This window comes from Podospora pseudopauciseta, chromosome 3, assembly GCF_035222475.1.
Source record: "Podospora pseudopauciseta strain CBS 411.78 chromosome 3, whole genome shotgun sequence".
In the NCBI taxonomy this organism is placed as follows: domain Eukaryota; kingdom Fungi; phylum Ascomycota; class Sordariomycetes; order Sordariales; family Podosporaceae; genus Podospora; species Podospora pseudopauciseta.
This window is the reverse complement of record NC_085893.1, coordinates 1,429,888-1,454,947: the sequence shown is the minus strand read 5'-3', so window position 1 is coordinate 1,454,947 and position 25,060 is coordinate 1,429,888. Positions and strand designations below refer to the sequence as shown.

The window sequence follows — 25,060 nt, the reverse complement described above, 5'->3', positions numbered from 1 at the left end:
GCTCGGCTTCAAGCCCCAGGTGGTACGTGCTGTGGCGGGTGACAACAGCCACTGCCGGACAGGGGTTGCTTGTCTAGCACACCATGGGGTAACTCCATCGCTATCTTATCGGTCCACCCCCAAGGACCCCTGTTCAAAATTATCTGAACAGGGGACAAACAGCAGCAACATCTTCTACCATTTTTGTCTCTCATTTCTCTCACAATGGCCTGTCGGGGCTCTCGAGGCCCGCGGGTGTTTCTTCCCTTTCTTTACCCATCGATATTTGGGCCTAATGGAAGCCACATTTCGCGCTTCAACCTGGCCGTCCATGGCAGGCGACACGCAAGCACTGACCCCTCAGCACCCGCACAGGACGACATTGAATATGCGACGACTCGTCTGAACCCCTCTCCCGACGACTACTCGATGCCCAACTTTGCCGACAAGGCCAAACTGACTCTTCATGCTGGACCCGGCGGACATGGCTGTATTTCATTCTTGCGCGAGGCATATATGGCGGACGGGCCTCCCAATGGTGGTGATGGAGGACATGGCGGGAGTATCTACATCCAAGCAGTGCACAGCGAAACATCACTACACAAGTTGGCGCGGAGAAAATTTGCGCGCGCTGGGAGGGGCAAGAGTGGTCAGGGAAGCGCAAAAGGCGGTCAGCGTGGAGAGGACGTGATTCTCAGCGTTCCAGTCGGCACCGTCGTTCGAGAGATCTCCCGTGACGACCCAGAAGCTGTGGAGGAATATTTGACCAAGAAGCGCCGGAAAAGAAGGCGGGAGCCTGTTGCAGTGGAGATGGATGAGGATGGAGAGCCGATTGAAGACCCGGATAGGAAGAAATGGATTCTGTATCCCGGCATGTCATCTTCGGAACGCAAACGGGTTGAGCTACCTGATCTGCCAATTCGCGATCGGCTTCTGAAACAACCAAAGGCACCTGTCTATCTGGACCTCTCTCGACCGACACCTCGTCCCATTCTCTTGGCAGCAGGAGGCCTTGGTGGACTTGGGAACCCACATTTCGTGTCCAAGAACCTGCGCAAGCCCATGTTTGCGACGCGGGGTGAGAATGCCATGACGATGGAAATCGAGATGGAACTCAAGTTATTGGCAGATGTCGGCTTGGTAGGATTGCCAAACGCCGGAAAGAGCACTCTCTTGCGCGCCGTCACCAACAGTCGCGCTCGCGTGGGGAACTGGGCTTTCACGACGCTTCAGCCAAACATCGGCACAGTTGTCCTCGATAACAACAAGGGTCGACCGGTGGTGAAAAGTTTCAAAGTAACTGCAGAAGACGTATCGGACGACCCTTGGGCCGAACCCGCCGAACCGGAACTTCAACAGCGAACCAAGTTCACCATCGCCGATATTCCCGGGTTAATTGAGGGAGCTCACTTGGACAGGGGACTTGGAATTGCTTTCCTGCGTCATGTTGAGCGGGCTGGCGTGCTTGCGTTTGTCATCGATCTTGGAAATGGCAACGCAGTCGAAGCACTCAAGGCCTTGTGGCTCGAGGTTGGCTTATATGCACAGATGAGGGAGGAAGAGGAACAGCAACGGGAGCGCGAGGCCGCCATTGACTGGAGCGCGTCGGCCGGAGAGACTATTCAAAGCGACTTCTGGACAAGTTCTGGTGTCGCCAAGACAACCACTGCCGGCGCTGGTCTTCACATCGCAGGCAAGCCATGGTTTGTGGTGGCCACCAAAGGCGACCTGCCAGGTGCGCAAGAAAACTTTGCCGAACTGAGAGACTATCTTGCCGCTGTCACTCGCGGCGATGAGCCTCACCCCAGTGGTGTCGAGGGAGCGTGGATCAAGGACTGCGCTGCCATTCCCGTCAGCGCCATCAACGGCCACGGTGTAGACAGGGTTATCCATTGGACAGTTGGTTTGCTCGATGGGTGAACTTAGCCAGGTATTCGAGACGCATAGCTTATGAACATCTATGGTTACTCATGTCGGATCATGCTGCACCACGATTACCAATCGGCTGGGGTTATGGCAGCACAGCAGAGACCAGCCCTCACACATGGCCATACAAGCAGGGACCTGGTTGTTCTGGGTAGGTGAACAAGTATGACGGGGAGGAGAGGAGACATGATCGATCTCCGTGTTCGGCCGAGGCTCTGTCTCGAAGTCAATATCGAGCGTGTATTTCTTTGTAAATTCCGAGATAGCTGTGGCTGAGCTAGCTTTGTTCTGTCCCAAACTAGCTATGGACTGGAACGCCATGTATAATAGTGTAAAATCAAATATACAGAGAAAATAAGCAAATTGCATGTTGAAGTCGTTACTCTGGCCCCCTGAATGGGGAATCCTCGGATCGTTCTTCAATATCTTGGCACCGAGCCTTGGCTGGCGACTCCACCAAAAAGATTAGATTGTCCCCGCCCCCACATTGAAGCTTTCAGACAGTCGCGCGGCCGCATATTTTTTTTTCTTCGTGCACTGGAAACAGTTGAATTGATGCGATTGGAGCGCATTGCAACTATCCAGACAACCAAACGCTCCCCCAATTGCGACAGATACTGACTATGGGTCGCGGAAACAGGGTATGCGCTCCCTTCTTCCAGACGTCGGCCCTCCTTTTCACCACCTCTCCATCATCTTTCCTGTCCAAGTATGCTAATATTTACAAGGGCAAACGAGGCGGCGGCCGTGGTGGTCGCGGAGGTCGCGGTGGTAGCCGTGGAGGAGGCCGCGATGGGCACCGTCCCTACCAGACATACCCCGAGGTCGTCAAGGAGAACAAGAAGCTCGAGACCTACTACAACACCCTCTTGAAGGACCTGCCCGAGGACGAGCAGACTGCCTTCTGGGCCGCTTACCGGAGGGAGCTTCCTAACAGTTTCCGCTTCGCTGGCTCCAAAGGGTACATACACAGCCGACTTTCTTTTGAAGCTCAACTGTTGCTTTGATACTAACATGAAAACAATAGACACGCCCTTGCCGTCAAGCGCCTCCTTCAGACGAGATACATCCCCGAGATCACAAGCATCACCCACGACGGTGTCATTGTCGAAGCCCCCAAGGTTGTGCCTTGGTACCCCGACGACCTTGCCTGGATGATGACCACCCCCAAGAACGTCGTTCGCAAATTCCCTCCCTTCGCCAAGTTCCAGCGCTTCTTGGTGTCCGAGACCAGTGTTGGCAACATTAGCAGACAGGAGGTTGTCTCCATGATCCCCCCTCTGCTCATGGACCTCAAGCCTGGCATGACTGTGCTCGATCTTTGCGCTGCTCCCGGTAGCAAGGCTGCTCAGCTTCTCGAGATGATTCACCGCGGCGAGGAGTCCCGTATCCGCCAGGTCATCAGCGGCTTTTCTGGCGACGCCAACGGTGCCGTCAAGTCCGAGGACAAGCAGGAGGACGAGGCCGCCAGACTCGAGGCCGACCCCAGCGACGACGGCAGAGCCACCGGCATGCTCATCGCCAACGATGCCGATTACAAGCGCAGCCACATGCTTATCCACCAGCTTAAACGTCTCTCATCGCCCAACATGATCGTCACCAACCACGACGCCACCATGTATCCTGCCCTCAGAATTCCCAACCCCGAGAACCCAACAAAGCCCAACTACCTCAAGTTTGACCGCATTCTTGCCGATGTCCCCTGCTCCGGTGACGGCACCCTTCGCAAGAATGTCAATCTCTGGAAGGACTGGACCCCCGGCAGCGCTTTGGGTCTCCATCTTACCCAGGTCCGCATTCTCGTCCGTGCCCTGCAGATGCTCAAGCCAGGCGGTCGGGTCGTCTACTCGACCTGTTCCATGAACCCCGTCGAGAACGAGTCCGTTGTTGCCGCTGCCATTGAGAGATGCGGCGGTCCCGACAAGATTGAAATCCTCGACTGCAGCAATGAGCTTCCTGGTCTCCAGCGCAAGCCCGGCATGAGGAAGTGGCAGATCATGGACAAGTCTGAGCGCTTGTGGAACACATGGCAGGAGGTCGAGGAGTACACCAAGTCCACCGAGGATGGTGTCACTCCCAGCCGTCTCGTCGAGTCCATGTTCCCCCCTGCCGAGGGCAGCGACTGTGCTGACCTCCCTCTCGACCGCTGCATGCGTGTCTATCCCCACCAGCAGGATACCGGTGGCTTCTTCATCACTGCTCTCCACAAGAAGGCCGAGTTCAAGGCCAAGCCCGAGGAGAACAGAAAGCAGCCTCCTGTGGCCAGGACTAATGGCCAGTCCAGCGGCGCTACCAAGAGGCCCCTGGAGGAGGAGGACGAGGAGAAGGATGACTCCAGCGTCAAGAAGCTCAAGGTTGAAGAGGAGACCGTCCAGGGTGAGATTACCCCAGTCGAGGAGCTCCCTGCTCCTGTTCCGGAACCCCTCCCTGAAGTCGCTGCTGAGGTCGGCGCGGCTGAGGAGCTCAAGGAGGCCGAGCCTGAGGTCACCAAGACTGAAGAAGCCCCCGAGGACGAAGTCAAGGCTGAGGAGCAGCCTTCCGAGTCGACCACCCCCGCTGTTGCCACTCCTGCCACTACTACTGAGGCGGTGCCCGATCGCAAGGTCAGACAAGGCATGGGCCCATACGAGGAGCCGTTCAAGTACCTCTCTCCCGATCACGAGGTCATCAAGGACGTCACCAAGTTTTACAAGATCTCAGATCGCTTCCCCACCGATCGGTACATGGTGCGCAACGCCATGGGCGAGCCCGCCAAGGCCATCTACTACACCTCTGCCCTTGTCCGTGACATTTTGTCTCTGAACGAAGGCCGCCAGGTCAAGTTTGTGCACGGTGGTGTGAAGATGTTTGTCAAGCAGGATGCCCCCTCGGCCGAGGTCTGCAGATGGCGTATTCAGTCGGAGGGCATGCCCATTCTTCACGGCTACATCGGCGAGGAGAGAGTGGTCGTTCTCAAGAAGAAGGAAACGCTCAAGAAGCTCTTGATCGAGATGTTCCCCAAGATTGCCGGGGACGAGTACAAGAAGCTGGAGGAGATTGGCGAGAGGGTCCGGGATATCGGTCTGGGCTGCTGCGTTCTCAGAGTCGAGCCGGAAGACCCAACAGACGAGGACTTTAACGAGCACATGGCTCTGCCGTTGTGGAAGAGCTTCCACAGCCTGAACCTGATGCTGCCTAAGGAGGACAGGAGCGCGATGCTGTTGCGGATTTATAATGATACCACGCCTATTATTAATATGGGGATTAAGAAACAGTTGCCGGAGGAGGACCTCAAGGAGAAGAAGGGGGAGGTGGTGGATGAGGAGATGAAGGATGCTGAGGAGGTCAAGCAGGAGGGGGAGGAGGAGAAGGAGGAGGTGAAGGCGGAGGACGTTGAGGTCCCCGATGCGCCTGCTGCTGAGGAGGTGAAGGAGGAGGTCAAGGAGGCTACTGCTTAGAAGGTGGAGGTTTCCGAGGATAACAAGCAGGAGGTGACCTCTGTGGACATCAAGGAGGAGGGTGGAAGCATCGTCGTTGCGACTGCGGTGGGTGTCAAGGAGGAGCGAATTGAGGAGTGCATTGACGTCAAGATCAAGGAAGAGGAGGACATCTGATTGAGAGGATTTGGTCATGCATCTGGCTATAGATGGCTAGCCGGCTTTGGTGTTTGCTTTTTTTTTCTTTTTTTCGGTGTTTTTAGTTGCTGTTATATGGGACTATTTTTTTCCTTTTTAGTCTGGGTCAAAATAGGGAACCAAAATAAATAGAGATCTCTGATTAATTATTTGTTCTATTGATGTTCTGGTCGTCTCTTTACGAGCAGAGGAGATAGGCAACCGGTCTCAGAGAGTAATTGTCCCGATTGCTTCGACAACGAGAGTGGCAAAGTTGTGATGTCGTGCGAGTCGCAGTGACCCGGGAGACGAGTATGTCTCACAACTACACGGCTTCAACTCTATCGACACATTGTACCAAATGATGATGCAAGGGCCTGGACTCCTGTAAACTCCTGTAAATCAACACGAAATGCAGTGACATCAACCAGACAAACACCATAAGCATCAAGCGCGTCTCCGAAAATAAGATCTCTTCTCCATATCGCACCTTGAAGGCAGCGATTACAGTGAAAAAATTGGTAGCGTCTCTTTGAGTAGCGTGTCATCCTTAGTGCAGGGGCCATGCTAATCTTCTCTGTATCGTTTCAAATTGACCAAATGCCCCGAAGGGCGAGGAAAGAAAAGAGAGAAAAAAAGTATACAAAAACTGGTTGGGTGGCCGAGATTAAATACCCATTTCAAAGTGGCCTGTGCACCCTTGCAAATCGGTGAGTGAGTGTGAAAGGTCTGTGCACGGGGTGGGGCCACTGTTGGTGGTGGTGGGGGCGAATTTCGGGGTGGTTTCAGAGGTGGATGTATAATTTTGGATGTTATCCAGCATTGATTTATGAATTATCTCTGAGGAGATATAAAAAGGCGTCCCTTTGCCCGAGAGCGAATCAACTCAAAACGTGCGGTGCAAACAGAGACAGCACTGGAGAGCTACTTGTTTGCCCAGCTATTGGCACATTGCCCCAACTTTGACCCCTGATTATCCTGACAGTTTGAGGGACGTCCCGCTGTTAGGGGGAGAGCTTAATTCAACGTGGCAGATGTTAACAGAGCAGCTGAGGACAGAGACACGACACAACTTGCCGGTCTCGAACCGCCGAAAGTCTTCGATTACGGCGAGGCAATGAACCACAGACGCGGGGCACAACAGCACAGCCATCACGGCACAAGAAAGCGGGCACAGGGCACGACATGAGCGGTGATATCACGGTTGTGCAAGACAAACAAGTGTTGGAGTCTCCAGCTGGCCTAGAACGGGCGGCCAACCACCGACTGATATGCCCGTTTTTGAACTCCTGAAACATGAAGCCAAGACATAGATTGGGTATTGATGAAGCTTTGTGCCGCCCATTCGCTGAAGGCTTCTTTTTTGGGCCTCTCTTTTTTTTTTTTGAGGAAGGGGGGTTTTCTCCAGAAAAAAAGTACCAACACCAAGCCGGCTTGGCCATGTTCCCCAAGACTCGGAGTTCTTGGTTGCATTCGTACCTGCCTGCCGTGTAATTAAGACTCCGTAACTACCACCACCAAGCACGAGAGACGAACGGGACGAGAGAGAGACCCGACGCAACTAAGTAGCGGGCCGTCCCCCGTTGTGGTTTCAACTTTTTGTTGCCCCTGAATTATTCCTCAGCCACTTTTATTTCACAATCAGATTGTCCGCTTCTTTTTGGATTTCTACATTTCTTTCATCTTATCTGTGCTACTACTGTCACTTGGATACAACTGGTCAGATCTAGGCTAGACCCAGATCACAACGTTGATCGCCCCGAAATCTGGGGTAAAGCTTCTCTTCTAGAAGGTCACCAAGACCCAGCCCAGCAGGTCAACCATGTCGGCACCTTCCCCACCACCACGGGGACCACCAGGAAGCGACACCCCCGAGCTGGCACCTGCACAAGTCACCTCGCTGCTGCTAGAGCAGTATCTCTCCGCCTCCTCCCAACCAGGGCAACAACACCCACCTCATCAACCACCTCCCCCTCAAGAGATCACCAACCCCAACAACGACATGAAACCCTCCCCCTCCCACACCATCACCCAGGAAAAACCAACCCTTTCCACCTCGACCTCAAGACAACCCTCCTCCCACACTGCAACCGCCCAAGGCGAGGTCCTCCCAGACAATGGCGCCCTCCCCCTCCACAACAACAACAACAACAACCTAGGTCTCAAACTCTCCCGCACCCGCACCGCCGCCCAGGCAGTAAAACGCTCCCTCCAAATCCGTCACACGGGCGAGTCCCACCGCTCAGGAATTCACCCTTTTCACTTCCTCCGCATAGTCTACCAGTCCTCCTCCCGGGCCTCCCGCATGGTCAACTTCCTCTGGCCCGTCGTCCCCGTCGCCATCGCAGTCCGCTATGCCCTCACCCCCTCCCCAACAGCAAACCTAGTCATCTTCATCCTCGCTTACCTAGCCATGGTCCCCTGCGCGAACCTCATCGGTTTTGCCGGGCAGGAACTGTCACGGAAGTTCGCCCATGTCTGGGGGGTGTTAGTGGAGACGACGCTCGGGAGCTTGGTGGAGATTATCATGTTTATCGTCTTAATCACGAGGGAGCAGAAGGAGGGGGGGATCGATTACGTGCAGGTGATCAAGGCGGCGATATTGGGGAGTGTGCTGGCGACGATGTTGTTGTGTTTGGGGTTGTGTTTTTTTGCCGGGGGGTTGAGGAGGGAGGAGACGGGGTTTAGTGAGGCTGTTAGTGAGGCTGGGTCTGGGTTATTGCTTACTGCGTATGCCCCCCCCCCCTTTTTTTTTTTTTTTTTTTTTTTTTTTTTTTTTTCTTCACTGTTGATGGTAGACAGGGGCTAACATTTAACAATAGTGGTTTTGGCCTGGCCATCCCGACGGTTTTTCATCACAGTCTGATCAACAGCGGGAAACTCCCCGAAGAGGAGCTCATCAGCAAAACGATCGAAATCTCGCGATCGATGGCTGTCTTGCTGTTGATTGCCTACTTGATCTATGTCTTTTTCCAAGCCCACACCCACCACGGCATCTACGATGCCATCTTTGTTGCCGACGAGGCGAGGGATGAGGATAGACACAACCCAAAGTACTCGCACCACTCCAACCGACTTACCTTGACAGAGTGCTGTCTCGCCCTGGCGGTATCCATCGCGCTCGTGACCGTTATTGCCATCACGCTGGTGGATCAGATACACAATCTTGTCACTGAGCGGCACGTTTCAGACGCGTTTGTCGGGTTGATTCTTGTGCCGCTTGTGGAAAAGGCGGCGGAGCACCTGACGGCGGTGGACGAGGCGTACGACAACCAGATGAACTTTGCGCTTTCGCATGTGCTAGGAGCGACGCTGCAGACGGTCATGTTTAATGCGCCGCTGGTGGTGATTGTGGGGTGGGGGTTGGGGAAGCCGATGGGGTTGAACTTTGAGGTTTTTGACCTTGCGGTGCTGTTGTTGGCGATCTTGACGGTGGGGAACTTTTTGAGGGATCAAAAGAGTAATTATTTGGAGGGGGCGTTGTGTGTGATTGTTTATGTTGGGATTGCTGTTGCGGCGTTGTATTATCCTAATCCTCATCATGGGTCGAGTGAGGGGGTTGGCCATCATTAGGGGGAGATGGGTGGTTGTTCTTCATGTAGGGGGGGAGATTGTTATAGATACCTGGCGAGGGGGTTTGAATGGGGAGTTGTTGTTTTTGTTGGAAGACAGTATAGTTCGAGAATTCCAAAGAATGACTTGCGTTTTCAGGTCGGGCCATTGCTTGCTGGGTACGTATATCATGGAATATGGTGGTACTCGTAGCTATCCGCTACGAGACAGACCAGTGTGATTGTCCCATAATTATCGTTGCCATCCATTCGCTACCATACATGTTCCGTGTACTATGCCATATATATCCCTAGGTACCTTTGAAACCATACCTTTTCCCTCCAAAACATCCAAAGAAACTACCACTCAAATGCTCTGGTGAACTACACCCCCATACCAATCGTATACACCCCATCACCCTCCCCTCCTCTACCCCCTGGCAACAACAACTCGCTCAAAACCTGCACCCTCGTCCTAGCCGTCTCACTAGCCTGCTCCCCCTGGCTCATAATCTCCATAATCTCAATCATCCTCGCTGTCATGATCACTGTTAGCATCCTGTTCTCCCCACGCCCAGAGAATAAAAAACTCACCGATATCGCTCCTAGCCCTTATAAACAAAGGATCCTCCCCCATACTCCCCGCCTCCTCCCCCCTCGCCACCTCCCTCAGCACATTCCCAATACAAAGCGCCTCCAAAAACGCCCTGTGGTTGAAAACCCACCACACCCTCGCCTCAGCCTCAAAAAGCTGAAACAAGATAAAGAAAGCCGTAATCGCATCGTGAGCCGCCTCCAACGTCCCCCTGACGTTAACAGGCACATCCGCGCTCTCCGACGCATGCACCAGCATCAAGTTGTGAAAGTAATTGCTGCACAGGAACAGCGTCTGCCTCACCACCCGCTTGTTGCTCTGCGCCATCTCCGTCAGGACCTGCGGGTCCCAATAGCGAAACGCAGTTGGAAAGGTGCGGTAGACGGTCCTAAAGTCTTGCACCAGCTTAGACTTTTGGCGGACGGTGGTGCAGATGGGCACGTCCAGGGACCGAGGCGAGCAGATGGTTTCCTGGACCAGGTTGGCGAGCGTCCAACTGGACTTGATGTAGTCCGTGTCGGTCGGGTCGTCGGTGGCGATGGAGGCGTCGTCCTGCTTGAGGTCGTCGACGCTGACGTCGGTGTGGGTCGCGCTTGGCGGGAGCGATAGCAAGACCGTCAGGAAGGTGTCTTGAAGAAGCACGGCCTGCCAGACCTTGCGGCGTTGTTGTTTTTCAAAAGGGGAGGCGTCAGGGACAACTGGATGGGTGGGTTAGAAACCGAATGTTTATACACGGTGGAGGGAGCAGAAGACATACCAATATTTGGATCTCGATGCAATCCCATCGCATACGCCTGCCTCATAAGAACCCCCCCGAACGCCCACCCATCAGAAGCGTGGTTGTCGTTGATGAGAAAGTACGTGATCAACACCATGGCCTGGATCGATCGAATGCTCGCTATGCTAAGATACGAGCTCACACGCAAGGCTTGATTACTCGCCGAAGCGTAGAACTCGGCCGTCTGCTTCCTTTCCCTGGGCGAAGTCGACGTCACAAACTGAGTGCCCAAGGCGAGCATGACGAAAATGAGCGCCACAAACGCTCCGTCGGCTTGGTCCTTCTCAGGCCGGCTCAACGACCAGAAATGCTTAGTACTCCTGTCAGTAAACAACCAGGCAAAAAGGACACACTCGAGTCCATACCTCATAGTCGGCATAAAACGTCTGCCTATGCAGCATCGGATACACCGGGTCGACACACTCAAAATACCGCGTCAGGAGAATATCCGACTGCACTTTCTCCGGCAAGACAGAGATAACCTCGGGCAAGCCCCCGTCGCAAGTCCAGTAATTAGCAAACGGGTGCTCAGATCCAATGCCAAATACATTGGACGAGCCAGGAGCCGAGTAGGGAACGTTCGAAAGCAGGCCTGTCGAAGTTGAAACCGATCCCAGCGCCTTTAGTCGATTCACGTTGAAGCCCCTATCAGCAGCGTTTGGGATCGTGGGTTTAAGCGCGTCTCCCTTCTTTTTGGGACCCTTCGTCATCCGGCGCTCGTTGGCCGCACTTCTGGTCGTTTCCCTATGCAGAGCATGAGCACGATAGGCAAGGTACGTATCAACAAGCAAAGGGGACGACTCACTCGAGTACATTGGCAACGTGGGCATATTCACACTTGGTCTGACGTTTGATACCTATGCGGAGCGTTAGCCTGGGGGTCGAGATCAGACGGCAAGTCTGTGGGCAAGTCGACAGGCAGACTTACATGCAAGGCAATGCGGTCTCCCCCTGTCACACTGGCAGTAATTGTTAGCCCGGGAACAAACAGCAAGAATGGGCTCGGTTCATATCCGAGAATCTGGTGATATGTGCCAAGACCTGTCTGTGTAAGACCGCCCGCCCCCCCCCCCACCCCCATGGCGAGATCGACTCTTCTTGATATGCAGCCCAATTAAAATTTCCCTACCTTTGTCTTTCTCCCTACACATTCGAAACAGGACAACGTGGGCTTGTTTCGTTTCTGCTTCTTCCTCTGGTGTTCAGCAGTAGTAGGAGAGGCGCCGTCACTATCACCGTCCTCGGCAGAGGCACTGCGTGCATGCTTGACGTCCCCGGCTCCGTTGCTGTATCCATCACCGCGAACAGCTATGGAGTCCTCGACATCGACCAGAGTAGATCTCCTTCTACGGCGATAACTGGTGCCCGCCCCGTTGCTATTACCGTTGCCGTTGTGGACGCCGGTGGACGAGGCGTAGATGGTACCGGACTCTGCCGGGCTTGGCGTTAGAGATGACTCGGAGACACCAGCCTGCCAAACAAGTGACTGCTGCTGTGTCTGTGGTGGCTGCCGTGGCCGCCTCAGTCTCGAGGCAGCATCATGATCCATTGATACAAAATTCAATGCCAAGGCAATTGACAGGCAAGGAGTTGCTTGACTGGTGAGCTCCGCCCAGACCGCGCCGAGAAACCGTCAGTGGCTCCCTTCCCCAGAAACGCCTCTGCGGATGTGGAAATCCGGAACACACGGGGAAACCGGTGGGAACTGTGGCACTGTGGGTGAGGAATTCCCGGGGATAACCTGGGGACCCCGTCTGTGTCTCTGCTCTGCTCTGAAAAAAAAAACGTGGGTGACTCGTGGACGGGAGTGGGAAAGAGGCGCGTCCGTCGGTCCTGTCCTGTCTGTTTCAGTGACCGCTACCGGGAATAAGAAGCTGCTTGCTGCAGCAGGTGTCGTGTCTCTGGCATGCGGATGCGCGCGGGCACTAACAGCTTAGAAAGGTGCCAAAACAGCCGTTGATGGGGAGGCACAAGCGTCTGGGCAGCGCTGGAAATAATGAGGAAACGAGAAGGCAGCGGGGATTCGGGGATGGGAAGAATTGGAGGGCGAATTGATGGGGAAATAAGGACGGCTCCGATGTCCACTTCCCCGCCAAACCTGCCAAAATCGAGGGGGCCGGCCGCGACGGGAGTGCATGAAGGAAGCCGTTAGTGACTTGAAGTTGGTTGCTGTCAGCGGGGCACTGGACCGAGGGCATTTCCTTTTATCGGAGGGGAGTTAGTAAGCAGCTTTTTGCTCTTCAGCATTCCGCTACCTATTTATTTATTCCGCTATACCGTACTCCGTAGAGTCTCTAGATCTTATTGTTCTTGGTGACGACGAGATGGTACCGTATCTGTGTATATCGCCTTGGTCTTTGATGGTCATGATGTCAAACGCCACCGATGCAACGGCAACCCCAAAGAGGCGGTCCTCTAAACCAAGCGACGGCAGTTGCCCAGGTGTTGACCAAACTACTGCGAGATATAAAACTTGGTTGAGCTATATACCTCAAGCCATTGCCCTCACCCGACACTCTTGGTCATCTGTGCGGATGTTGTATGACCTCCAACAATTCATGGGATTTTGTCGTCGGGCCAGTCGACCGAGAGCAGGAGCTCGGCATCACGGCACCGAGGTTGGGGGTTCAACCTGTATGATCACGTAATCAGAACCATGGGGGGATAATCCATCATCCTGGATACGAGCAACTGACGGGCTATGAATCAACTGCAATTTTATAGTGTGAAGTTATATGTCGCTGTGCCGCTATGATCCTAGAAGAAATGATTCTGAATATCAACATCTGAAGTTGTTACAGGAGGTAGTAACAACAACGACCGCTCAGGCCGGGCCAAAGATGAACTCTTCATAGTTATTCCTCAGCTTCTCGATGCCCTCCTGCAGCGTCCATTTTTTGATCTCACAGATCTTTCTGCAAATGTCCTCGAGGTAGTAGTCCATATCCTCACCAGCCGTGTGCAAGTCGCTTTCGACGAGAATCCTGTCATCGGGGCAGGTCTTGACCAGCTCAGGAAACTTGTCCTTGCCGCCTGCCGTGGCAAGATTGATGACAGTCGAAAACGAAAAGTACATTGTCGCGGGCACCGCCGGATGAAGATATTGTTTCATCACTTGGGCCGACCCGCTGAAAGAATGCAAACATATCCGCGGAGGGAACGGCTTCGGTTTGTACTTTTTCTGCCTCGGCTTGACGGCTGGCGCTTGACCATTGATCTCTGCCCAAATGTCGTCTTCGTCCTCCTCTTCTTCGCTCGACGATGAAAAGTCCTCGGCGCCCTTGGCCACCATTTTCTGTTTCCGACGAGACACGACCTCTTTCTCATGACCTTTCCAAAGTGCCGAGATGGCGTCGAAGAGAACTCCGTGAGCCTGGACTCCATGAACGCTAGCAGCACGACCCAACTCGCCAGCAAGTCGCAGTTGAGCTGTGAGAATCTGGGTCTGGTGTGGCATCTTGACGTGGTATGGGCTCAGGAGGCGGCCTTCTCTCCCGCCCGGAGTAAGCCCCTCGTCCCGTTCCTGTTGCTCATCCTCCTTCCAAGCAGACGGCAAACGGAAGGCTTTATCCAAACCCACCTCACCGATCAAAGCCAGCGGGTTCTCCTCCAACCGCTGCCTCGTTTCGGCCAAGAAGCCGCTCAAAGGTTTTGGGTCCGGGAGAGAAGCGACGAACTTGGCATCTGGGGAGGAAGACAACACGGCCTCGTAGTGCTTGGCTTTTTGCTCGGCCAACGATGAGCTCGACGGGTCATAGGTACTGTTGCCGCCATTCCCCGCCGTGTCATCGAACAGCTGGTGTGAGAACCATGGGTGCCAGCCAAAGGCCGGCACGATTTTGCGTGGCGCCTCTTGACAGTCTGACACTAGCGCGGAGCGGTCTCTGATGCCATGCTCGGCGGCAACCGATGCCACGAGTCCTTGATCTTGCGAGCGAGTGGACATGGCTGTCAAGACACGTGCGCGCATGCTGCTGATACTCTCAATGGAGGTCATGGTGTCGGTTGGGTGACAATGGGCATCGCACACCCCCAAGTCCCAGGGAAAGTCGCCGTCGTCGTCTGTGCCACTCCTCCTCTCATGGCTGCGGGATTGGCCTTCGCTTGGACCACACATTGTGTCTGCCGATGTTGGATGACTGATGTCCGGGGTCGTTTCAATCCTCTTGGGTTCAAGCTGTCAGTTGGACTTGGGTCGTGATGATGTCAAGGGTGGAATTGATCTTGACCAGCTTCCCCCGCTTATAACCCTCAGGGTCTTGGCATCAGCCGTTAGGGCTGAGCGCTTCCTGGACGCGAGTCAAGGCTGCTGCTGTGAGCCGTTTGCCGTCTTTTTGATTCCATTTTCTTCGTTTATGGGGCTGGAAGGAACTTGTGTCAAGAAGGAGTTTTTTTGATTTTGTGGCATCCCCTGGAGTTCTGATGTTGAACTTAAAGGTACTTTGAAACATCAAGTCCCACACCTTACCGACATCTTTGATATACCTTCCTAGACAAGCCCCTCGACTGTCAAGAGATAGCCAAACCTAATCGTGATGCTAATAATATCGAAACAGGGCCCAACGCTTTAGACTGGAAGATCTCTCCCCAAACTCTTTCTCCCTCGGCACGTTCCGCTGATGATTTTCTTCAAAGCGTCCGAGTTTTGCAAGTGGAACACATACGATGCCAAGACGGACCCGCCAAACCCCTGTCTTCCCGTGAGCTGCGCCAGGGATTCCTGGCACTACTGGGAATGCCCCTCCAAGCTTCCCACGGCTTGGCCTTCACATGCCCGGAGACGGGAGACAGCGTCTGAGCTGCTTCACAGCGGAGGTCAAGGGACAACTTAAGCCGTCGGTCGCCGTCCGGCCGTATTATTCTTTGTCTGCCCTTATCTAGCACCTGCATTCGACTTTTTTCCCCCTAACCTTAACAAGTTGCGTGTTTGGAGCGAGATAACATGCCGCTCCCCTATCGCGCCATGCATCGCCCATAATAACCAATTGTCGGCCCTCCTTCTCTCGTCCAGCTCGAGTTCTGGAGTTTCTCTCGTTTCATTCCAAGCCCATAGGAGTCATCAATTGAACAAGATGGCTCTCATCAACCCCGTACATGGCCTTGTGGTCCCCTTCCTATTCATGTTCACCCTCCCACTGGCCATATTCGCAGGCGTGACCTCCGCCCTCGCCTTTTCAGTATTGATGTTCAGGGCGGCCATCGTCTACCTCGATATCGCCCTCGCTTTCGTGCCACAGTACTTCCTGCGCGGCAAGAGCAAGTCCTCCTTCTTATCCTCGGCAGACAGTCAACGCCGCTATTCCCGCGGTGACGGCTGGAGGACGCCGGCATCACCACTTTCCAGCGCCCGTTCCAGCTCTTCCAGCCACAGCCCCCCTTCTCCCTTCCCTCAAACAACCGGTCACCCCAACTCAGGGTACATCTCCCCCCGCCGAAAATCCAGCTACGGTTTCAGGAAACACTCCAGGCGCTCCTCCAGCCAGGTATCTATTTCCTCACCGGGGACGATCACTCCCATCCATGAAAACCAAGTTCTCAACGACATCACCACCATCACCCCAGCCACCTTTGGCGACGCAAGCCTCCCCCCGGCTACCTTTGCCGACGCAGTCCTCACCCCATCTGTCGGCTTGGACCGTGACTATGAAGGCATTGGCGGGTGGAGGCTCGACAACAACGGCAGCGACTCGGACTGGACCAGCATCAACTCTCGCCTTGAACTCGTACGTGAAGGACGAGCTCCCTTCACCCGCGGCCATTCCCGTTCACATAGTGCAGGGCCGATGCCTAGCCCTAGCGGGTCCTATCTTACCCCGAGAAGCGGATCGAGGAGGGGGACGATAATGAACGATATCAACCATGACTGGCTCGCTTCAACAGGTGGGTTTGAGGCAAGGACTGCGGGGCCGACGCCGAATGCTTCGACGGTGAGGCTGAACCAGACGTTTCCAATCCCCCCACCGGCGTTCACGACGCTGGAGATGGAGTCGAGGATTAGCCATGACTTGCTGAGTCCGAGGTCGGTGAGAAAGACTCCGGCTGCCTGAGCGAGAAAAGGTGTACTGTAGATATTCTGTGTACAAACTTGAGCGTTTCCGGCGTATTTGGGTATGATCCTGGGCAATCATAGCGAGGAATTAGAACAAGGCAGAGGAATCCAAGGGTAAATAACGATAATGAAAAGCGGCATCTCTGCTCGAATTGATTGAACAGTAATTGTACAATCTTTCCTTCCTCTTTTGAGACGAAATCGTGTACATGCCATGCCCGTGGTATCAAACTCCAAACGCCTTTTCCTTTTCCACGTATTCCAACAACATCCCATCAAAGATTCTGCCAAAAGTAATTCGCATAGAAAAACCTCGAAAACCCCCCATCAATCTTGACAACATGAACATCCCCCCTCTTATCATTCCTCAACACGACCCTGTTAAACTCTCCCCCTCCATCCTTCTTCCCACTCCCATCATCACTCTTCTCCAACTCCATCCCCAAACTCCTATACACCTTTAGCCTCAGCAGCACCTCATCCTCCACCCCGCCGTCCCCACCTCTTACTCCTTCAACCCCATCCCCGCCATCAACACCCTGCATCTCCAGCTCTTGGAGCCTGGCGTTCAACTCGTCCAGCTGGCCCTGCAGCCGCTCCGTTTCCATTTCGAGGTCTGAAGCCGACTTTGCGATGCGGAACTTTTGGGTGTCGAGGCGGGAGATCTCGGAGGCGTGGGCGGCGGAGGAGTGGGTGGAGGTTAGCTCGCGGTGTTGGTTGGAGAGGGTGGAGAGCTGGCGGGAGAGTTTTTTGAGGGAGGATTCGGCTTCGCGGATGCGGAGGTCGCGGGCTTGGGCGAGGGTAGAGAGGGATTCGGAGATGCGGGAGATGGCGAGGCGGTCGGGGGCGGTGTTGAAGTTTGTGATTGTGTGGCGGATTAGGAGGGAGGGGTCTTCTTCTAGGAGCATTTTGGGCTGCTTTTTGAAGGGGGCAGTGGAGGGGGGTGATGTAGGGTTGGATTGAACAGGAGTGGTGGTGTTTGTTGAGTATTATGGCTAGATGAGATTTGAGGGTTTGTGCTGCTTGTATAATGTTTTTTGAGTGTTGTGACTGTAGTTGCGATTGCACTTGCGTGCGTGGTTGCAGGCGATGGTCGTGTGTGTGGGTTGGTTGATGTGTAAAAAAGGGATTGAATTTAATGCGCTGTCGCGTCGCAAAGCTGCCGCTGGAAAGCAATTGTTGTTCTAACGTCTTGGCATCACCACAGTGACAGGGTACTAAAACGTGGGGTTGCTCTTATCAGCTTATCGCGCCTCCGTTGTCCTACTAACGGCAAGCGGCAAGGTGCTTCGTCATCGATCACTTGGGCACCCGTGTGGGCACACACCAAGGAAAGGGCCCGAGCTTCAGCCGCCGCCTGCAGCCAAAGCGCAGAACAGAGCAGAACAAGAACAAGGCTTTTTGAAAGGTAGAAACCGGCCGCATTCAACAACCTTCTTCTCCATCCTGTCCGACCCTGCCAGAAACAGACTGACTCGGAAGCTATTCTTTGGGGAGAGTTTTGCCCACCATGACACAATTACCATGTAGGTTTTCTTATGGGCCGAGAGTGACCTGACACCGCAGTGGATAGCTGAGGTAGCTAACAGCCATGCTTCCAGATGCTATCGATGCCGAAACGTAAGCTTGTACGAGAACATGAAGTGCTTGAAAACAGGTATTGACTATAGGAAAACAGCCCTCTGAGCCCATCAGAGCTCGGAGTGCTCAGGGCACAGTATGAGAAGGAGGGCGAGATGGTGGGAGTGCAAACAAAGTTCAACTATGCCTGGGTGCGCATCTCGACTCAACGAGAAAACTAAATGGTGTTCTAATACAGTAAACAGGGCCTTGTCAAGTCGAACGTACGCTCTGAGCAACACCTCGGCGTGATGCTCCTCTCAGAAATCTTCCGAACGTCCCCAGAACGGCGTCGCGAGTGCCTCTACTATCTCGCTCTCGGAAACTACAAGCTCGGCAACTACGGCGAGGCGCGAAGATACAACGACCTCCTTATCGAAAAGGAACCTGCCAACCTTCAAGCTTCGAATTTGCGCACGTTGATCGACGACAAGGTGGCCAAGGAAGGGCTGATGGGCGTGGCCATCGTGAGCGGGGTGGCAGTTGCCGCGGGTATTATTGGAGGTGTGCTGCTCAGAAACCTGGGGAGGAAGAGATAACCTATGACTATGACTTTGAAACGATAACGACAGCAAGGGCGGAGACACACCTGTATTTGTATTCTTGAGACGACGAGTTTGTGTAATTTGGGATACGGGTTTACCTGGGGTTCTCTGATAGGTACTACCGGGTAATGAGCGTGACAAAGCAATGCCACTGTTCAAATGGGAGCCTTTGATTCTTTCTGCCTGAGGTGTGGCTGGGGTTGAGCCTGGGGTTGGGGGCAGCATATGTGCAAAAATAGGGGATGGCTGAAACTGTGTTTGCCGAAGACCCGATATTTTCAATGCTTCAAAGAGGACGAGTTGGGCATATTGAAGTGACGATCTGGCTGCAGGAACAACCTAGAGAGAGAGACATCGGAACACGCTGGGTTTCGGCACTTCCCAGTTAGCCTTACTTACCCCTCAGTTACTTTGCAGCACATCAAGGTAGAATAGTTACTGTACATTGGGTTTGGCAGTACTCAGAGTAGCAATAGAGCGATTCGCTGAGACAGATTATTCCCCTCGTTTTGCGCCAGCCATTGGGCATATCAGACCTGTCGCTGGGATGAAATGCAATGTATGTCACCTTGAAGTAGGTAGCCCCTCTGAACAGCAAGCATCGGGCTCCAGTTATCGATATGAGAAAATACCCTTATAACTTGGAACCTGTGGCTCTTGTCTTTTCATCAATCTTCTAGCCTTTTCATCTTACGTCGCCCCTTGCCACGACCTGACTGTTCATAATCAGTGGCAATCAGGACAAGTTGCTGCTGCCCAAGCTACCTACCTATTTCAAGTCGGTTTGCGCTAAGGGTGATATGGGGTCATTTGATACCCGTTGGTACCTGGAAGAGCTTCTCAGTCATCATCATACATAATCGAGCTGATTACGACCTGGAACCTATTTTAGACCCCTGTCTACCCTACTACCCACCTCGACCTTTACACCTACAATCGCTCTACCTCCACTTTTAACATCAACGACATCAGAAGAGCAAGGAGATCGAAACCTAAAAGCTCCAAGAAGGCCCCTATAAAGCACACACAAAGCAGTCTTGCAGCAACAAGGGCGACTCGGTGATTCCATCGGCCGACCGAGCGCCCAGGAAGCAAGCTAATCGGGGAGCTGACGGCAGTTGCATCATTGCTTGAGCTTCCATTTCCTTCCGCCGTTGACGCCCCACTTCCCGGGCCCCCCATACCTAACATCAAGGTTCTCGCCTTCGCCGGTTGTCTTTCTGCTTCCGCAGAGGAGCGACCGTTTACAAGGAACGCGGTCGCCTTTTTATTTGCCCTTTTAACAAACTTCCCGAGACAGCACAGCAGCCTACAAGCTGGCTTCCCGACGTCCTCCTCCTCCGCCACCTCGTCGCATAACCGCGGGCGAGATCATCAGAGGGCTCACTGACGTTGTCGCTGCTCTACAACGAACCCAGCACCAGTTGCAGTCGCAGTCACGCCCCCCCCCGCCGTTTCAACGGCCAGCCATGGCGTCATTCGGGATGGGACCGCCCCGACGCCACCTGGATGCCAACGCCGGCAGAGAGGTGGTGTATTGTCATTCCTGCGCGCACGAGTGGTATAGTGACGAGCAGCCGCCGAGACTGGAGCCCGAGTGCCCGAGATGTCATAGTGAGATTGTAGAGATTGTGAGTCGCCCTGATAGCGGTTTTGTTCGATCGATCGAAGCTGACACTTTTGACATAGGTCGAGCCAGGAGAGAGCGACCCTCGTATCGAAGCTGGTGGCCTCGGCCTCAGTGGTGGTGGCTCCGGCTCTTATTTTCGCCGCAATGCTGCTGGCGAGGACTCGGACCCCGAAGAAGACGATATAGAGAATCATCTCCCCGGCGGCCCTGCTAGAAGCCCGTTCGGACGAGGTTTGTTCCCGCCGTCACCTGGTGCGCCAGATGGGGATAACAATCGACCTGGCGATGAGGTGTTTAACCGTTTCTTCGAGCTTATTATGCACGATCTGGGCGGCGGTAGACACGTTCGCGAGAGCCAGGGTGCTAACAACAATCCTGGCGCCGGCGCCGCCCCATCACCACCACAGCCGGGAAGACACGTTCACTCGGCGACATTTACATTTGTCTCGGGACCAGGAGTGAGGCCAGACCAGCCGCCTCCCATTCTACCTCTCTTTGGACCGTATGCTAGATCCCACCCTCGCCATCCCTATCATCGTCATCATTATTCTAGACCACATCGCACCGTGACGTTTGTAACAGGGGGCAATGTTGCTGACGGTGATCCACTCAACAGGATGTTGGCTCACGTTATGGGCGTTCCTAATGTGGGCGGCCCTCAGGAGCAAGGTCAGCCCGGAAATAGAGCAGCTGGGCCCCCTCCGATGGGTGGTGGTGTGTTTGGGCTGCAGCAGTTGCTTTCGACTATTATGAACCCAGCCGCAGCGGTTCATGGCGATGCTGTGTTCACCCAGGAAGCGCTCGATAGAATCATCACACAGCTCATGGAGAATTCTCCTCAGACGAACGCTGCCCCGCCGGCTTCCGAGACTGCGATTGCGAGCTTGGAGAGGAAGAAAGTCGATGCCGAGCTGCTTGGGCCGGAGGGCAAAGCTGAGTGCACGATTTGCATCGATGAATTCAAGATGGGTGACGAGGTGACGGTGTTGCCGTGTAGCCACTGGTACCACGGCGAGTGTGTCGTCCTCTGGCTCAAAGAGCACAATACCTGCCCCATCTGCCGAAAGCCGATTGAGAACCGAGAAGAGAACAACGCTGGTGACAACAGCAGCAGCGGTCAGCGGTCACCTGGTGCCGATCAGGCGGCTTCTTCGTCATCACATGCGCAACAGCCTCGGCAATCTTCGAACGAGGGCGCGCGAGTGTTTGCGACCTTTTCTCCACGAGCCACTGCTCCCAGACCAGAGGAAGAAGGAGCGTCGGGTTCTTCGACTGGCTATCAAATTCCGACGTTGTTTAGCAGCTACACTTCGCGGGTTAGGACGCCGCAGGAGAACCAGGAACGACTTGAACGTATGGCTGGAGGTGGTGGTGGTCAGCGCCGTAGCTCGGCTTCTCCGCCCGGGGCCTGGCCTGAGGATGATACTGCCGAGCCTAGGTCATCTAGGCAGAGGAGTCCGTCGAGGCCGAGGGATGAGAACTGGGGTGGGAATAACAGCGGGAGCGGCACTCCGGGGGAGAGTAACAGACGGAGTTACTTTTCAAGCTTTACGTCTGCTGGACGGGATCAACAGCAGCAGCAGCAGCAGAGGGAGGGGTCATCGTCTTCGAACAACAATAACAACGGTGGCAATGGTGGGAGTAGTGGTGGTGGTGGTGGTGGTGGTGGTATTGCTTCATGGATTAGAGATCACTGGACTAGGGACCGAGGCAATGGGAATGGGAATGGGAATGGGAATGGGAATGGGGGACGACGGTGAGGGGGGAGAGGGAGGGGGTGTGTTGAGTAATGTTTATGGCGACTATGACTTTTAAATCGTGCGGTTGGGTCAAGGTGGAGAGAGACGAGCTCTCGCTCAAGGATTTATTCTGCAACAGGAGGAACAGCAACAACAACTTTTACTACATGCTTCTTGTCTTTGGGTTTTGGGGTGGGGGGGTATTTATGGTTAATGATTGGTTAGGGTCGGTCTGTCGGTCGGCGCAGGGAGTTTGGGATTTTTTTTGTCGGACTACTTACTACTAAGGGACTTGAAGGTTCATTGATGGGAAAGGGAGACAGAGGGTGTGATGAGATCATGGCATGCAAACTTTGTACTTGTACCTCTTTTGCTAAGGGTTGGGGATTCACATCCATTGCGAACTTTCAACGGGGCATTGTGGGACAGCACATCATGGCATATCATCATATCACCTGTTAGACTTCTAGCTGCACATGCAATTGGAGATTGGCATGGAGATATGGGAATGGGGCAAGCAGGCGAGGAGGGTTTTTTGGGGCGTTGGCAGTCAGGGATATAGGGTATATATGTAGAAGTTTGTAGGTGGTGGTGAATGAAGAGTGCAAACCGATTGATACTGCGTAGATTGTGGTCGCCTGACAAGTACTAGTCGGACTGTAGATGTGGAAGGTGCAGGTTAACTCTTATTGTGAAAAGGAAGATAGACCGGTAAACGACTTATAGTTGAAGAAGTAGCGGACGAGGCTGTAGCTTATCGTGATATCACCACGGTAGGTAGGTAGGTGGGAAATGAGGGGTTGGGTTCTTTTGGAGGGGGGAGGCCTCGTAAGCTCTTTTGATCTATACCGTGCAAGTTGGTGCGGTAGGGGTTTTGATTGGGTGTGGGAAAGTTGGTGGTGGGGGAGGGAGGGGGGGGCGGTTGTCGTTTTGTCCTGAATGGGATAGCAGGGAGTTTGCAACATGGTCTTTGCGATGTATTCAAGAATTGGGATGTTTCTCTTTTTCTGGAGCTGTCTTTTGTTTTTTGGGAGCTATTGTTTTGTAATTTCTCGTGGTGGCGTGTTGTTGAGGACACGGTTTTTCGAAACCTTTGACTCGAGAAGCTGAAGTGAATCGACGGATGTTTGGGAGAACAGGTTTGGTTTGGTTCCATCTGTCCTCGGACTTGGACTGTACACTGCCGACCAACCGCATTTCGAAGTGTTGCTGAGCTGCCTTTTTTGAAGGTTGGGACGGAGAGAGAGAGAAAAGAGAGAGAGAGAGAGAGAGAGAGAGAGAGAGAGAGAGAGAGAGAGAGATAGAGGGAAAAGTGGCTGCCTGATAACCTACCTAGCTGCCTTGCCATTCTCCTCCCGCTCCGACGGCCGACCGGACCCCGCGTGTTGTTCACGTTCAGCCGCCGCCAGGTTTTTGACTCTGCTGGCGGTTACGTGGACTTTTTGTGCTTGTTTTGGATACCCTCCTCTCTCTGTCTCGGCGCCTTCCACCCGTCGATACCTACCTACCTACCTACCTCTAGGTAACCAGTCACGATAATTAGTTCGCAAAACGGGCCGAGGTAGACAATGCGCCCCCGTCACCTCCTCCTGCTCGCGGCGTCGTCCGGGTTGGCGATATGTGCGCCCAATCCTGTGCCTGTGCCTGTGCCTGTGCCTGTCCCAGAGGCAGAGCCTAGTATGTCCACCTACCTATCTGTTGTTCTGGTGGGGGCGTTGTGCTAATGGGAAGTAGATGTCGAAAGCAACGGGAACCAGATAACGCTTTCGTCCGAGGAGTATTATTCTTCCGGATCGGGGGCAGAGAGAGATTTCGCCTCCTCTGCTACCTCCTCTGCCACCTCCAGCAGCAGTTTCAGCGTCAAGGCGACAACCTCAAAAGACGACGGCAAACGACTAAAGTATCTCGACAGGGATGCTCTCGACAAGGAGTATGACGCTCTTGAGCGACTGCAGGTGCAATTAAAGGAACTGGAGGAAACGGTTAAACAACGGGAGGGGTGGTTCAAGAGTGTGGTTTGTGAGGAGGAGGACGGGGCAAAGGCGGAGTGTGTCAGTCCTGTTTGTGCTTTTGGGAAGGTTTTTAGTGGTGTTGCTGGGGGGCTGAGAAAACGCTCGGGGAAATGCTGGGAGGGGATGGGGAGGGAGGGGTTTCCTCTGCCGCCTTGGAGGGGGGGGGGCGAGGGGGGGGAAAGGGAGGGAATATATCGTCCCCCGGGGTGGATAAAGGTTTTGAATTCGGGGGTGCTGGAGGTGTTGGTTATTGTTTTTGGGGTAGGGTTGGGGATGTTAAGTTGGGGGTTGATGAGGGATGGGAAGGGGGTAGGGGATGGGGAGAGGTTGGGTGGACGACGACGGGGGTGCTGTGGGTGGAGGTGGAGGGGAGGGGAGGAGAATGTTGAGGAGAGGGAAAAGTTGGCCGGGTTTGGGGAGCATGCGGATGGGGAGAGGTATGAGGAGGCTGTTCCTCCGTGGGAAGAGACGAGGTTTGAGATTGGGAGTGATAGTGGGAGCGAGGATGGTGCGACTGGAACCACTGTGTATGATATCCCGCGACCGCATTATCAACAACAGGAGGAGGCCGAAAGGAGGGTGCAGGCTTGGGTTCCGGAGCCTGGGTACGAAAGCGAGAGCGAAGGCATGGTCGCAGATGGGATCTACACTGTCCCGAGGCCCACTGCTGGTCAGGAAGACAGGGAACGGCAGCTAAGAGATCAAGATCTCGCTGCTAGACAGAGATATGCTCCTAGTTTAAGTGAGAGTGACACTCTTGCAGGGACCCGGAGTCCGTCAGAGGTTGACAGCCTGGAGGGTGTGAGTATGTCGCAAGAGTTGGCCGCCTTTAGGGATGCCTTTGGGTTGGTGGAGGATCTTGTTGCCAGCGTTGAGCAAAGGCGGCGGCAGATATGATTGACCAAGACAGAAGCTGGGTTCCTTTATATATATGGCGTTTTCTTGGATGAAGGGACGGAACTAATACCAAGCAGCGGATAGGGACATGTTTCATGATAGGGTATATATATACTGCGTAATGAGTTGATTGTATTGTAGTGAGG

The 25,060-nt window shown here is 54.0% G+C and overlaps 11 protein-coding genes across 11 annotated transcripts; 7 read left to right on the top strand and 4 right to left on the bottom strand.

Annotated features, from left to right (window-relative positions):
• Positions 1 to 204: 204 nt before the first annotated feature.
• On the top strand, positions 205 to 1,899 carry MTG2 (GTPase of the mitochondrial inner membrane that associates with the large ribosomal subunit; the record flags this gene model as incomplete). The annotated part of the gene is made up of 1 exon (XM_062905768.1): positions 205 to 1,899. One exon carries the CDS (start codon positions 205 to 207, stop codon positions 1,897 to 1,899), a length of 1,695 nt encoding a protein of 564 aa, XP_062766832.1.
• Positions 936 to 2,246, bottom strand: QC763_0051390 (uncharacterized protein; the record flags this gene model as incomplete). The annotated part of the gene is made up of 2 exons (XM_062905767.1): positions 1,390 to 2,246; positions 936 to 1,190 (listed from the first exon to the last, which is right to left on the bottom strand). Exons 1-2 carry the CDS (start codon positions 1,423 to 1,425, stop codon positions 936 to 938), a joined length of 291 nt encoding a protein of 96 aa, XP_062766831.1. The 5' UTR covers positions 1,426 to 2,246.
• A 282-nt stretch (positions 2,247 to 2,528) lies between these two features.
• Positions 2,529 to 5,724, top strand: NCL1 (tRNA (cytosine-5-)-methyltransferase ncl1; the record flags this gene model as incomplete). Its single annotated transcript, XM_062910853.1, has 3 exons — positions 2,529 to 2,546; positions 2,634 to 2,866; positions 2,933 to 5,724. 3 exons carry the CDS (start codon positions 2,529 to 2,531, stop codon positions 5,340 to 5,342), a joined length of 2,661 nt encoding a protein of 886 aa, XP_062766830.1. The 3' UTR covers positions 5,343 to 5,724.
• Positions 5,725 to 6,461: 737 nt separating this feature from the next.
• On the top strand, positions 6,462 to 9,071 carry QC763_304020 (uncharacterized protein; the record flags this gene model as incomplete). The annotated part of the gene is made up of 2 exons (XM_062910852.1): positions 6,462 to 8,228; positions 8,321 to 9,071. The coding sequence occupies exons 1-2, from the start codon at positions 7,321 to 7,323 to the stop codon at positions 9,069 to 9,071; spliced, it is 1,659 nt and encodes a 552-aa protein (XP_062766829.1). The 5' UTR covers positions 6,462 to 7,320.
• A 54-nt stretch (positions 9,072 to 9,125) lies between these two features.
• On the bottom strand, positions 9,126 to 11,971 carry QC763_304010 (uncharacterized protein; the record flags this gene model as incomplete). The annotated part of the gene is made up of 7 exons (XM_062910851.1): positions 9,126 to 9,585; positions 9,644 to 10,342; positions 10,402 to 10,732; positions 10,788 to 11,166; positions 11,228 to 11,279; positions 11,351 to 11,381; positions 11,552 to 11,971. The coding sequence occupies 7 exons, from the start codon at positions 11,969 to 11,971 to the stop codon at positions 9,434 to 9,436; spliced, it is 2,064 nt and encodes a 687-aa protein (XP_062766828.1). The 3' UTR covers positions 9,126 to 9,433.
• A 1,007-nt stretch (positions 11,972 to 12,978) lies between these two features.
• scn1 (Cut9-interacting protein scn1) lies at positions 12,979 to 14,539 on the bottom strand (the record flags this gene model as incomplete). Its single annotated transcript, XM_062910850.1, has 2 exons — positions 12,979 to 13,054; positions 13,269 to 14,539. 2 exons carry the CDS (start codon positions 14,537 to 14,539, stop codon positions 12,979 to 12,981), a joined length of 1,347 nt encoding a protein of 448 aa, XP_062766827.1.
• A 955-nt stretch (positions 14,540 to 15,494) lies between these two features.
• QC763_303990 (uncharacterized protein) lies at positions 15,495 to 16,469 on the top strand (the record flags this gene model as incomplete). Its single annotated transcript, XM_062910849.1, has 1 exon — positions 15,495 to 16,469. One exon carries the CDS (start codon positions 15,495 to 15,497, stop codon positions 16,467 to 16,469), a length of 975 nt encoding a protein of 324 aa, XP_062766826.1.
• A 277-nt stretch (positions 16,470 to 16,746) lies between these two features.
• On the bottom strand, positions 16,747 to 17,379 carry spc24 (putative kinetochore protein spc24; the record flags this gene model as incomplete). Its single annotated transcript, XM_062910848.1, has 1 exon — positions 16,747 to 17,379. The coding sequence occupies one exon, from the start codon at positions 17,377 to 17,379 to the stop codon at positions 16,747 to 16,749; it is 633 nt and encodes a 210-aa protein (XP_062766825.1).
• Positions 17,380 to 17,781: 402 nt separating this feature from the next.
• On the top strand, positions 17,782 to 18,630 carry FIS1 (Mitochondrial fission 1 protein; the record flags this gene model as incomplete). Its single annotated transcript, XM_062910847.1, has 4 exons — positions 17,782 to 17,997; positions 18,073 to 18,091; positions 18,150 to 18,243; positions 18,298 to 18,630. The coding sequence occupies exons 1-4, from the start codon at positions 17,982 to 17,984 to the stop codon at positions 18,628 to 18,630; spliced, it is 462 nt and encodes a 153-aa protein (XP_062766824.1). The 5' UTR covers positions 17,782 to 17,981.
• Positions 18,631 to 20,105: 1,475 nt separating this feature from the next.
• On the top strand, positions 20,106 to 22,661 carry QC763_303960 (uncharacterized protein; the record flags this gene model as incomplete). Its single annotated transcript, XM_062910846.1, has 3 exons — positions 20,106 to 20,267; positions 20,326 to 20,768; positions 20,883 to 22,661. 3 exons carry the CDS (start codon positions 20,106 to 20,108, stop codon positions 22,024 to 22,026), a joined length of 1,749 nt encoding a protein of 582 aa, XP_062766823.1. The 3' UTR covers positions 22,027 to 22,661.
• A 912-nt stretch (positions 22,662 to 23,573) lies between these two features.
• On the top strand, positions 23,574 to 24,914 carry QC763_303950 (uncharacterized protein; the record flags this gene model as incomplete). Its single annotated transcript, XM_062910845.1, has 2 exons — positions 23,574 to 23,682; positions 23,740 to 24,914. 2 exons carry the CDS (start codon positions 23,574 to 23,576, stop codon positions 24,912 to 24,914), a joined length of 1,284 nt encoding a protein of 427 aa, XP_062766822.1.
• Positions 24,915 to 25,060: the final 146 nt, after the last annotated feature.